At 41.8% G+C, this 13734-nt stretch overlaps 1 protein-coding gene across 2 annotated transcripts in view; it reads right to left on the reverse strand.

The window, feature by feature from the left end:
* Nucleotides 1-13734, reverse strand: part of klhl20 (kelch-like family member 20) — a 35679-nt gene that overhangs the window by 21124 nt on the left and 821 nt on the right. The window contains exons 2-5 of one of the 2 annotated variants that reach the window (XM_080441085.1): nucleotides 11179-11244; nucleotides 9456-9713; nucleotides 6490-6598; nucleotides 4459-4665 (exon numbers count right to left, since the gene is read on the reverse strand). In XM_080441085.1, coding sequence (XP_080297211.1) covers nucleotides 4459-4665; nucleotides 6490-6598; nucleotides 9456-9713; nucleotides 11179-11201 — 597 coding nt within the window. In that variant the 5' untranslated portion in view covers nucleotides 11202-11244. The remainder of the gene's footprint in view (nucleotides 1-4458; nucleotides 4666-6489; nucleotides 6599-9455; nucleotides 9714-11178; nucleotides 11245-13734) is intronic. The other variant, XM_080441086.1, reaches the window with a different exon arrangement.

Here is a 13734-nt window from a genome sequence, read left to right on the forward strand (position 1 = left end):
CCAAACTTTTTGCCCACACAAGTCAAAATCTCAAGCCACACCTGTATTCATAGCAACAAATAGCAGATCTACAAGCTTTTACTGAGCTTTTAGATCAGCTTTTTTTTTTCTTTTATGCCATTTATGATAATTTGTGAAAATAAATAAAAATAAGGGATGCCAGGGCGTGACCCCCCCAAAATAATCATATTTGAACTGGGGACCACCATTTTGTTTGACTGGTTCCACAGATAAATATTGTGAAAATAGCAGATCTACAAGCCAGCCCTCTCTTCTTCTTCCTCTCCCTGTCTGTCTGTCTGTCTCTCTGTCTCTCAACCTTTTCAGGCTGTGACCCCCCAAAATAATCATATTTGAACTGGGGACCTCATTTTGTTTGACTGGTTCCACAGATAAATATTGTGAAAATAGCAGATCTACAAGCCTAGATCTACATGTTATGTTTTGTGATTTTTTTTTGTATCCTGATGGCTGCTTGGTACAAAATGAATTTCCGCAAGGACAATAAAGTATATCTATCAACAAGCGAGGCGATCACAACGAGGCGTTGAGATCCCAACCCACAGGTTGAAGACCCTCTGCTAGCGGTCACGTGAGACACATTCCATGCCAGGTTGTGAGAGAGAAATAAGCAACCAGGTCTATGAAAACACGCCCAAAAAACAAAGTGATATGTACTATTTGTAACGCGTAACTTACTAAATCAGCCGAGAGATGTGGTCGCCTCGCTATCATTGCTTTGAAACAAATAAAGAAACATTTACCGTGATCATTGCAACACGCGCGCGTCACAGTCGCCATGAATCGACTGTGTGTGTGTTTGTGTGTGTGCGCGGTGGCCTCACTACAGGCTGCTCGCACAGACACACACGAGTTGCGTCCATGGAGTTTATTTTTATATGGATAAATCTGTGTGCCATGATCGGCGCATTGCAGAGAACTACTAAAGGTAAGGACTTTGTTCTTTTTCCAGCGCCCTTACCCACCGTCCCTGGGCGCGAACTGGAGGTGGACAAGGGACCCCCGGGGGTGTGCGCGCGCGCGCCTCACTACGACTGCTCGCACAGACACACACGAGTTGCGTGCATCCCCGCGCGTGTATGAGCTAGCATGCTTGTGCACATTACACTTTACAGATCTGTGTAAACTTTAGGTTTAGGCAGGTTCAGGAGAACTTCATCCCCTCCCCCGCGAGTGTGCACATACGACCACGCGCGCGCACGCTCGCCCCGAGCGCGTGCATGCTCGCCCCGCCCGTACTCACTGATCACAGTAGGGCTCAGGGCTGTGAGGCAGGCAGGGAGAGAGAGAGAGGCTGCTCGCTTGGATCAAACTTTCGGTTTGATACAAACAGATTGGCGGACCCCCTGACCTTATGCAGCTTTAGTGCTTTGTAATAATAGGTTTTATGTGATCATGTGATTGGATAACGAGATTTTTCAACTTCTATGTGGTCTAGATTGATGATATTTTGTGACGATGTGCCTGAGGGGGTAATCTAACGTGGACCACTAAAAAGACAGTAGCCCGTAGGCTACGGGATCGGCGCTTTACGGTTGGATTTTTCGGCCCGTAGGCTACGGGCCTGGCGGTCAATGTGTTAATAGGGATGGGACGATAATCGTTAGTCGTGATAAAAAAAAAAAAAAACTCACAATAATCGTATCGCAGAGATTTTCAATCATCGTGAAATTTGCAAATTGCAAAAATAGCGTTGCAACGCGTTGTGAGCTTGTAGATCGGCTATTTTTTAATCCATTATCATTTCAAAACAGTTCCTCAAAAATCCCCCAAAAATTCTAATTTCATGAATAAAAAAATAAATTAAAAAAATACAAAGTACTGAAAATAGCCGATCTACAAGCTTGTAGATCTGCTATTTTCACTAGTTTGGGTCCCGGGGAGAAAAGAAAGATTGAGTCTCAAGCTAAAAAGTTCGAGACTCCAACAGTTCCCTAACCACTGAACTAGTCTGTCTGCCTGTCTTTCTGGCTGGCTGCCAAAGAGTGAGACAGTCAAGTGTGTTAAGTCCATCAGTGAGTCAATTTTCCTACATCCATTTTGTAAATATCACTCAGCCAGCCAGTCAGGCCGACTGGCTGGGTTTGTCCGCCACCCTGATGAGACAACAATGTGTCCCTGTCTGTCTTTCTGTTAAGCACTTTATATACAAGCCTTTGTCTGCCAGACAGTAAGTCAATAATCTTCCACTCCCGTCTATCTCACGCTGTCAGTAACATGGTGAACTTCTGGCTTAATCACCTGGGGGTATATGGGCGAAGACGGGCGAAGGGTCCACACCCCCCGCCATATACCTGGGGGCAGTGGTGGAAAAAGTACTCAAATGGTTTACTTAAGTAAAAGTATCAATAGTGTAATGTAGAAGTACTCCGTTACAAGTAACAGCCCGGTAATCAAAAATGGCTTGAGTGAAAGTACAACAGTAGAAAAATGTACTTAGTTACTTTACACCACTGCCTGAGGGTATATGGCGAAGACAGAGGGTGGGTCCACACCCCGTACCACATGACGAGAGTGAAAAGTAAACTGGCCTCAGTTCTGTCAAAACACCAACGTCACGCAATTATGTTTCTGCACTCGTTTTCGGTTCCGGACAACAATTTTCTTTTGTCCTAAAAAAACGCTGCTTATCAATTAATCGATCGATAAGGTTACCGAATGAATCGATCATTTGCATCCCTATGCCAGACACGGACGAAAGTGATGGCAACCAGAGGTCAGAAACGGTGGTTGAATGCACTGAGACAAAGCTGCTTGCTGCTGGACTGGAGTTTCTGCTTTGTCATGTTCACACATGCGTCACATGCATGTCTGTGACACACGTCTCAGTGTGGCTTCTTTGACAGAGAGACAGTGAGACAGGCCCATGTTGTCTGACACACACAAACACACAGTAAACTAATGACCTGCAGGAATGCTGAAAGAAACTCCTCCCTCGTTATTCAAACAAACACGAGTAAATGCTACGAGTGAAGAGAAATGGAAAGAGCACAGTGACTAAAACAGAAACACGTGCGGTAATCACACACACACACACACACACACACACACACACACACACACACACACACACACACACACACACACACACACACACACACACACACACACACACACACACACACACACACACACACACACACACACACACACACACACACACCTCATTTCAAAGTGTTTGCAAAAGGACCAGTGACGTGGTCATAACAAAAGAGCTGCTTTAATTGATGGTGGGAAGGAGTGTGAGGGAGGGAGTGCACCATAGAGTTAAAAAATAATAGAGAGGGCACCGGATATCGCCTCCCATCCACTTGCATTGAGTTGCTCACCCAGTGCATGGGCCGAAATCACCCCTTCTTCCGGGTTGGGAAGTGTGATGGAGGGCGAGGCCTATTTGGCAACTTGGCATCTAACTTCATAGACTCGTTTCACAGCACTATCATGTTGGATTCATGTTCATGTGTATTTCCAGACATTTAACCATGCACTTAAAGGGTAAGACCACTTTGGTAGAGGTTTGGGTTGTGTAGTTACCTTTCCATGATGTAACTCCAAAGGTGGGCAAGATATCAAAAATAATTGCTCCATTGATTAGAAATTGATAATTCAAAAATATGCTCCTCATTGACTTACATTGTATGGTAAGACAGCTCTCAAAGTCACTCTTTTAGCACATAAATGAACACAAACATAGCTGATTCAGACAATATAGAGCATCACCAAACCCAGTACTGTTTGTTTTTTTAATAAAAATGTCAACTTCCTGTTGATTTGACTATTTGAAGATCTGGATCCGGATCCGCGGATCCAGTCCAGGTTTTCTACTTATTAAAAATGGCAAAATCAACAGGAAATTGACATTTTTATTTAAAAAAAAAACAGTACTGGGTTTGGTGATGTTCTATATTGTCTGAATCAACTTTGTTTGCGTTCGTTTACGTGCTAAAATAGTGACTTTGAGAGCTGTTTTACCGTACAATGTAAGTCAATGGGGAGCATATTTTGAATGATCAATTTCTAATCAATGGAGCAATTATTTTTTATTTCTTGCCCACCTTTGGAGTTACATCATGGCAAGGTAACTACACAACCCAAACCACTACCAAAGTGGTCTTACCCTTTAAACAATACTTAGTAAACCTGACCTTTCACTCTGTACTTAGCCTGCTCTTTTTTCCCCCCTACACCAAACCACTTTGCCGAAAATAGCAGATCTACAAGCGCACAACGCTCGCGTTGTGCGCTTGTAGATCTGCTATTTTTGGCTAAAGTTCTCCTCAGGAACAGGGATGCTTGGTTGAAGTGGTTAATGTGAAAATCACAAAAAGATTTGGCGGACCCCCATTGTAGTAACTCTGAGGACCCCCTAGGGGTCCCCGGACCCCCCCTGTTTGAAGACCCTCTGCTTCACACCACCCGTGTCCTCCTCCGCCTTACCTCCTGGAAGTTGTGCTGGGTGAACTTGTCGGCGATCCTGAGCAGCTCGCGGCAGGAGTGCGTGTCGGCGAAGGCCCTGATGCCCAGGCAGTTGGAGGGGTCCAGCTGCCTCTTGAGGAACTCGCAGCAGGCCTCCTGGATCTCCGCCAGCTGGAGGAGACAGGCCGCGGGGAGCAGCGTCTGCACGTTTCCCTCCTCCACCGTGACCTATGGTGGCACCACGGGGGAGGAGGGCGTTACTATGAGTCATTACTATGAATCCCTGACCCACATCAGGGCAGAGTGATACACACACACAGAACAGAAGTATGGAGGTTTTTCACTCTCGTTCTTATAAGCAACCATAAGTCAAAAGTCATCGCTAGGGCCGTCACGATTACACATTTAAAGGGGAATTTTGGACTAAAGTTTTCTTACCTTTTCTATGACGTTATGATATCTTAGGATGAATGGTACAGTAGAAAAATTTCATAACTCCACCCCTGAGCCGCCACAGCTTAAAAGGTGCGCGGATAGGCCTTAGGTTAGATCACATATTTTAATAGTTTTTTTTTTAGTTTTTTTTGGTGAGATCTGACGTTCATAGTGACAGAACACTATGCAACCAAAAAAAAAAAAAAAAAAAAAAAACAGAAGTCTCGCTAGACGAGATTGAAATCTCGAGATTTCAATCTCGTCTAGCGAGACTTCTGTTTTTTTTTTTTTTTTTTTTTTTTTTGGGGACAGTGTTCTGTCACTATGAACGTCAGATCTCACCAAAAAAAACTAAAAAAAAAACTATTAAAATATGTGATCTAACCTAAGGCCTATCCGCGCACCTTTTAAGCTGTGGCGGCTCAGGGGTGGAGTTATGAAATTTTTCTACTGTACCATTCATCCTAAGATATCATAACGTCATAGAAAAGGTAAGAAAACTTTAGTCCAAAATTCCCCTTTAAGTTGACGATTAATTGTCACTCAAATAATTGCGATTAACGATTTAATTGTGTGTTTAATTGTCCATTGAACACATTGGAACATGTGAAGCCTTTTCGCTTTCGTAAGCAAAAAATTGCACAGGGCAGATATGACAAATAACTGAAATATACAAAGAAATGATTGAAATATTTAATACATGTAAATATAGCAGAAATATGACGTGTTGTGAGCTTGTAGATCAGCTATTTCTGCTATTTTTATATTTGAAAATATGTGAACATTTTTCAACATGGAAAAATAATTGCGATTATCTCAACTAATTTCGATTAGACGATTATGTAAATATGAATCCCTGACCCACATCAGGGCAGAGTGATACACACAAAACAGAAACCTTTTTCTTATAAGCAGTGTTGATTTCGTCGACTAAAACTATGATGAACTAAGCTATGATGACTAAAACTAAGACTAAATATATTGACAATTTCTTCAACAAATAAAAACTAGACTAAAATGTTAGTGAGGGATCTAGTGGAGAAGAGATCCAGTAGAACTAAAAGACAAGTCATTTTATGTTTGGCTGCATGCTGAAAATAGCTGATCTAATAGCTCAACGCGTCACAGCACGGCCGCTGTGAGCTTGTAGATCTGCTATTTTCAGCATGCAGCCAAGTGAAAAATCTGCCACTACGAAACCATCAAGGCACCGCCAAAAATACATTTTAGTCGACTAAATCAACTGTAGATTTAGTCGACTAAAACTAGACAAAAACTAAAACATTTCAGATGACTAAAATATGACTAAAACTAAACTGGAATTTTATTCAAAAGACAACGACTAAAACTAAATCAGAATTTGCTGTCAAAATCAACACTGCTTATAAGCAGTCAAAAGTCATTGCATATGGCAATATTTAAAAAAGGCAATATTACTATAAAAGAATATTATGGGAGTACAAAATCACGACTATATCATCATTCTTTGCCATAAATTACAGATCTTATATTCTCATCATGTTTTCACCCTTGCTGATGAAAACAGAAAGGCAGCTGCAGGTGTTATATCCTGTCCAAAAAAAACACAATTAGCAGCACAAAGAACCACACGATTACCTGTGACGTGTAGGCAAAGTCGATGAGCAGCTCCATGGCTCGCTCGTCTATGTCTCGGATAACGACCTCGGTCTGCCTGCTCTCTGCCAGCTCTCCCGTAAACATCGCCCTGAGAACGGAAGTCAAATAAACAACAATTTTATTTAAACCACATGAACCCTAGCGTCCCTCACTCTGGGCATGTCATATGAATAGGTGAACATTCGGCGAAAATAGCGGGTCGACAAGCTCAACGCAACACATTGTGAGCCGTTTTAAAATGACCAAACCTGCCTAGTGACAATGTCATTAGTAGACACTAGGCAGGTTTCTGAACTGTCCACAGCCCTCCTCTGAGACACAGAGCAAGTAGACAGAAATGGTGCCATCTTATAGAGCACCAAAGTCCTGACGTCACTGCCAGTAGAGGGCGCTTTCCGCAGGTTCATGGCTTTACTTTTTGTATTGATATCCTCATTGGGGAATCTTAGATCGCTTCATATAAGAACTGTGTTCCAAAAATAAACACACCACGCTGGCGTTTTTTACTCATATGGATATGAAGCATCGACTGAAGGTGTAAATGTACACATTTACCCAAAGAGTAACACAATATAAACACTAGAAACGAGTCAAACAACCCAAAGACTACATTTCCCATGCACACGGCTGCTGTAGGGACAGTGATTTCAGACCCGGAAGTAGTAGTTCTTAAGACTTTTAAGGCAGAATTAATTCCATTTTCACCAGAAACAGGCTGTATCAAATATGAATGAATATCATAAACGATGCAGAGCCACCCCCCTGACAGAAACGCCAGGGTGGTGTGTTTATGTTTGGAACACAGTTCTTATATGACGTGATCTAAGATTCCCAAATGGGGATTTCAACACAAAAGAATAATGCCACGAACCTGTGGAACAGCGCCCTCTAGTGGCAGTGACGTTAGACTTCGGTGCTCTATAATGAGCATCAGCAGTGAGGACCAATTATTTGAGGATAAAGGTCTTTGTATAATATCATGCATTAGACATGAACGTTTGGGCAGTGTTGATTTCGTCGACTAAAAACTATGGCAAAAAATGTTCGTCGGCTGACTACCTTTTACCAGTGACGAAAACTAAATAAAAACTAAGCTCAGGACGACTAAAACTAAGACTAAACATATTGACAAGACTTCGTCAACAAATAAAAACTAGACTAAAATGTCAGTGAGGGATCTAGTGGAGAAGAGATCCAGTAGAACTAAAAGACAAGTCATTTTATGTTTGGTTGCGCTCGGGTGTTGCGCTCTGAAAATAGCAGATCTACAAGCTCGCGACGCCCTTGTGAGCTTGTAGATCTGCTATTTTCAGCATGCAACCAAGTGTAAAATCAGCCATCACGATGCCATCAAGGCACCGTCCAAAATACATTATAGTCGACTAAATCAACTGTGGATTTAGTCGACTATAATCTTATGATATTTAGTCGACTAAAACTACACAAAAGCTAAAACATTTCGATGACTAAAATATGACTAAAAACTAAATGGAATTTTATTCAAAAGACTATGACTAAAACTACATCAAAATTTGCGGTCAAAATCAACACTGGTTCATGGTCTACCTCAGGGGTCTTCAACCTTTTCAGGTCAAGCCCCTAGCTGAGAGAGAGATGAAGCAGGGACCCCCTAGCTGAGAGAGAGATGAAGCAGGGACCCCCTAGCTGAGAGAGAGATGAAGCAGGGACCCCCTAGCTGAGAGAGATGAAGCAGGGACCCCCTAGCTGAGAGAGATGAAGCAGGGACCCCCCTCTACATGTTGTATAACATTGTGTTCCAGATTAAACCTTTTCATAGATTTCATCAGTGTTGTGTTAAAGGTAGGGTAAGTGATTTACTTTGGTTAAAATAAGTGTTAAATAGCTCTACATTCTGATAGAACTCATTACTATAGAGTGTTTGTTCAGTAAAAGGAGTCTCCATGTCTCTCCAGCTCTTTATTAAACAGAAAATGCATTTTCAGAGCTCTCTCCTGATTGGCTTAAATGTTGTCACCTACCTGAAAATGTACTATATTCTGTTTACTAAAGAGCTGTGCCCCTGTGACTCTGTAGCAATGATTACTATCACAACATAGTACTTTAACCTTTTTAACAAAACAAAAAAAGAATTAACAAAAAATATCACTTACCCTACCTTTAACTAATGTTTTTTTTTATGCTTATTTCACTTAAACCCTCAATACTTAGTATTGGCTCTGTACTTAATCTGCTCTTTTATCCTTCTACACCAAACCTCTTTGCCAAAAATAGCAGATCTACAAGCACACAACGCCGCCTCGCAGTGTGTGCTTGTAGATCAGCTATTTTCGGCTAATGTTCCCCTCAGAATAGGGATTCTAGGGTTGAGGTGTTTAACACTCTCACCGCCAGGCCCGTAGCCTACGGGCCGATAAATCCAACTGTACAGCGCCGATCCCGTAGCCTACGGGCTGTGGTGCTTTTTCCTTTTTTTCGAAAAAAACACTTTTTTCAATTTTCTAGTACGGCACATTTCATTGTAACACCACCGAAAATGGAATTATTCAGGATCACGTTTTGCCGATCCCGTAGGCCTTCATTCTAAAGCGCACACTGAAACGCCATTTTCTTCGATTGTAGTTTTTCTCCTCGCTGATCACTGTTTAACATAAACCGTTCTAACTACAACATGGCGGCTCCGTTTGACACGTGGTTTGGACTGGTAGACGCAGGGAGATCTCCGCGATGTTTACAAACAGTGCACGGCTCAATCTTAAGGATTTTAACGAGGTCTATGGCGACGTGAAAAAAACAAAAAACAACAATAAAACGTTGGCACTGGTGAGTACATTATGAGATTAACCTCTGGCGGTCAATGTGTTAATGTAAAAACACAAAATCACACAAGGACTTGGCAGCAACTCTGAAGACCCCTGCCTAGGGGTCCCGGACCCCCTGTTTGAAGACCCCCCCTCGGGTCTAACCTGAAGTAGGGACTGCAGGCGGACAGGATGACGCGGTGGGCGTAGATCTTCTTGGAGCCCACCACCAGCACCACGTCGCAGAGCTCGCGGTGCTTCCTCAGCAGGTTGATGACCTCCAGGGTCTGCCGCGGGTGCTTGTCGGAGACGTAGGGCATGCGTGCGGGCTGCGGGACCCCCTCGGGAAGCTTGTTGGGGTCCCCCAGGGTACAGCGGCTGGTGATGTCCATTCCGGTGGCGTCTTGGCGTGCGCTGGTGGCCCTGAATGAATGAATGTGTGTGTGTGTGTCATTGAATCGTTAGTTGAGAATACTCTATAAGTGGGCGCCTGGGCCTGTCACAATTATTACATAATTGTTTAATCGCAATTATTTTTTGCATAATCGTCATAACCGTCTCCATGTTGAAAAATGTTCACACATTTTTACATATTTTTTGAAAATGCAGGAATAGCTGATCTACAAGCTGTAGATTGTAGCTATTTCTGCTATTTTCAAATGTATAAAATTATTAAACATTAATTTCAACGATTTATTTGTATATTTCAGTTATTTGTCATATCTGGCCTGTGCATTTTTTTTATGACGCAGCCTAAAGGCCAACAGAAACGTATTTTGTATTCATTTGTTCCAATGTTCAACGCCCGATCAGACAAAATCAAATATCAGGATACTTTTGACCAAAAGCCTGTATATCGATATTGTGACAATAACAATTGTTTTGTCACATTTGTTCTAAAATAACAAAAACAGCCTCATCTTCAAGCTGCTCCAACGTGTTGCATTGTGACACGTTGCGATCTTGCAGATTGGCAGTGCACAACACCAAGATAACATGTCCAAAACAATAAATCTAAACAATGAAATTAAATGCTCACTTTTGCCAAGGGTTCAGTGTGTCACTTCGACATGTGGACAGGAGGAGCCGGGGTTCGAACCGCCGACCCACGGATCATTGGGCGACCTGCTCTCTACCTCCTGAGCCACAGCCACCCTTGCAATCTCCTATCAGTACTCGCAATTAATTCAATCAACTACATTTCCCTTTGATGCCGCCATGGGCACCTACAGAAGACAGTAGGAGGGAAAAGTACTCTGTGTCTCTATTCAGGTTAAATAGTTTTCAGAAAGGCATCTTGTAAACGTCACAACTCTTGACAAACCAGTCTGAATGGCAGAGAGGATTTTTGTCATTGACACAAAGCCTTCTTAATCCATTAAGACCAGGAACACATCTTTGGCAATTCAAAAATAGCATATGCAGCGAGTGCCGCGCTATGAGCTTGTACATCTGCTATTGTTTTGAAAGATCGTATAAAATATGTGCAAATATTTTGATATACATGTTTTAAACTAACATTTTTAACTCTGATCTCTGCTTCTGGGGGTCCCTGGAACAACACATTTTGAAATGGGGGTCCGTGACCAAATACACGGAAAAGTTGGAGCACCACTGATATAGCAACATACTATTAGGATTTAGAAAACATTTTTAGATGATATATTTGGCCGCAGACCCCCATCTCTAAATATGTTGTTCCAGGGACCCCCAGAAGCAAAGATTTTAGTTACAAATGTTCCCAAAAAAGTATATATTGAGATTTGCACAAATTTATGATTTTTCCCAAAAATAGCAGATCTACAAGCTCATAGGGCGGCACTCAGTGCCGCCCTATGAGCTTGTACATCTGCTATTTTCATTCATATTGGGGTTTATTTCCACCTACCTGCGCATTGGCTTTGCATCCATGCACTGAAGAGCAATATTTAGTTGCCCGCCAATTGTCACCAACCTTCACAGACCGCAAAATAAGATAAATGTCAAAAGTTAAAAACTTTGTGTCAACCTATTCATGTGTGTTGTTACACTGATCTGTATCCATTTGTAACTTAAAGAGTACACAAATGTAAGCATAATGGTCCATTTGGTTACATTTATACACTCCCCAGACATAAAGGATTTTACTGTGGTGATGGTCAATGGTGAAAAAGTAACTAAGTATATTTACTCAAGTACTGTACTTAAGTACACTTGAGGATTTTTTTTACTTTACTGGAGTATTTTAAATGTTCTATAGTTTTACTTCTACTCCACTACATCTCAGAGGCAAATATTGTACTTTTTTTTTTTACTCCACTACAATTATTTGAAAACTTTGTATTTACATTGTGAGCTTGTAGATCTGCTAAAAAAATTGGAATTACGGACTTTTACTTGTAACAAGAGTGTGTTTCTACATTGCAGTATTGATACTTTTACTTAAGTAAAGAATAGGGAGTACTTTTTCCACCACTGCCAGAGACCAGACCAGATCCCGAACAGCTCCATTTGGCTCAGAGTAGATCAGAATGAATCCCTTTTAGTAAAGTTAGGATCCATTGATGTACAACCATGTTCCATTCCATGCACATAGACGTTCACAGGAATATAAAAAACAAACCTAACACAGTGAATGAATCATGTTTGTTTAGTCTGTTCTTCAGGCCCAAACTGTGGATGTATAAATGGATGGATGGTCTGCTAAATAGCATCACCACAGCATGTTTAAATGACAATAAGTGCTAACCTATAAACCAGTGGTCCTTGAGGGGGTTCCGGGTGGTCCCCAGCTAAATGATGGAGTTGGTAACCAAATGGACCCTTACCAGGTAGATCTTTAACTCTTGAGTGTTAAATGATTGTTAAACATCTGCATTACTTCATTAAATAATTGTTATTTTGATCAACGTTTGCCTGTTGTCTCGCCTATGGCATTGGTTCTCAAAGTGGTGTCGTTGGGGGGATACCAGGGGGTCCCCAGCAAAATTAGTTTATATAGCATCACGATTATTTTAACACCTTTAACCATATTATGTTATACTTTGGCTATTCAAAATTAGCAGAACTACAAATCTTTAAATATATATTTTTTAAAGGCGAACATTTTTAACACAAATCTTTACTTCTGGGGGGTCCCTGCCCCTGGCACAACATATTTTCAAATACATATCAATCTGGGGGTCCTTGACATGAGAAAGTTTGGTACCACAGCTCCATCATGGATGGAATTGTGGACAAAATCGTATCCAAAGACAACAAAATATTCTAAAGTTTGGGGTCTAAAGGCCGGGTCTACATCTCATCAAACGGTGGTTCCGTGGCTCTAATAATATTAATGCCCAATAAATAATTGACCTTGCAGACCATCGCCGTAGTATAGAACAGTGGTTCTCAACCAGTGGTCCTTAGGGCAGTGGTTCTCAAACTTTTTCATGTCAAGGACCCCCAAATTGACACTTATTAGCCCGCGGACCCCCATTTGACAAGATATGCCAAGGACCCCCATAAGAGAAGATTTTTACGGTTCTAGCAGTGATTTTCGACCATTTGGTCCCCCCAGTTTGACATGCATTAGAGGCTACGGACCCCCATTTAATGGCATTTCTATCTCTGGGACCCTAATTTATATTGTAAAATCAATGTTAATTTAACTCTGAGAGTGTACAAATGGAACCAAATGGACCCGTTCCATTTGTACACTCTCTGAGTTACAGACCCACAAGGGTCCATTTGGTTCCTAACTTTATCATTTAGCTGGGGACCCCCTGGAACTCCCTCAAGGACCCCTGGGGGTCCCCAGACCCCACTTTGAGAACCAATGCCTTAGGGGGGTACCACCACTAGGGGGTCCCCAGCGAAATAAGTTAACATATAGCGTCACAATCATTTTAACCACTTAGCTTTGACTTCTCAAAAATAGCAGATCTACAAGCTCATAGTGCTGCAAATTTTTTTTGAAAAATCGTGAAAATGTGTGCAAAATGCAGATTAAGCTAACATTTGTAACACAAATCTTTGCTTCTGCTGGTGGGGGTCCCTGGAACATATTTTGAGATGGGGGTCCGCGGCCAAATACATATCATAGTGGGGGTCCTTCACATGAAAAAAAAAGAAGTGCACGAGCGCCGCGCTATATGAGCTTGTAGATCTGCTATTTTTCTTGTAGATCTGCTGTTTTTGAAAAAAATCGTGAAAATGTGTGCAAATCTTTGGATACATATATATATTTTAAAGCGAACCTTTAGTAACTCAAATCTTTGCTTCACATGGGGGGTCCCTGTAACGAAACATTTAGAGATGGGGGTCCGCGGCCCACATACATATCTAGGGTGGTCCTTTCCTTGACGTGGAAAAGTTTATTAACCACTGTGTGGGTTAAAATTATTATCTTAGTCTGTTCTTCTTCAGGCCCTTTAGACTGTAGATGTAATGGATGGATGGCTCTGCTACTAGCTGTAGTATA

Source organism: Gymnoscopelus braueri (genome assembly GCF_963280865.1).
Source record: "Gymnoscopelus braueri genome assembly, chromosome: 10".
Classification (NCBI taxonomy): domain Eukaryota; kingdom Metazoa; phylum Chordata; class Actinopteri; order Myctophiformes; family Myctophidae; genus Gymnoscopelus; species Gymnoscopelus braueri.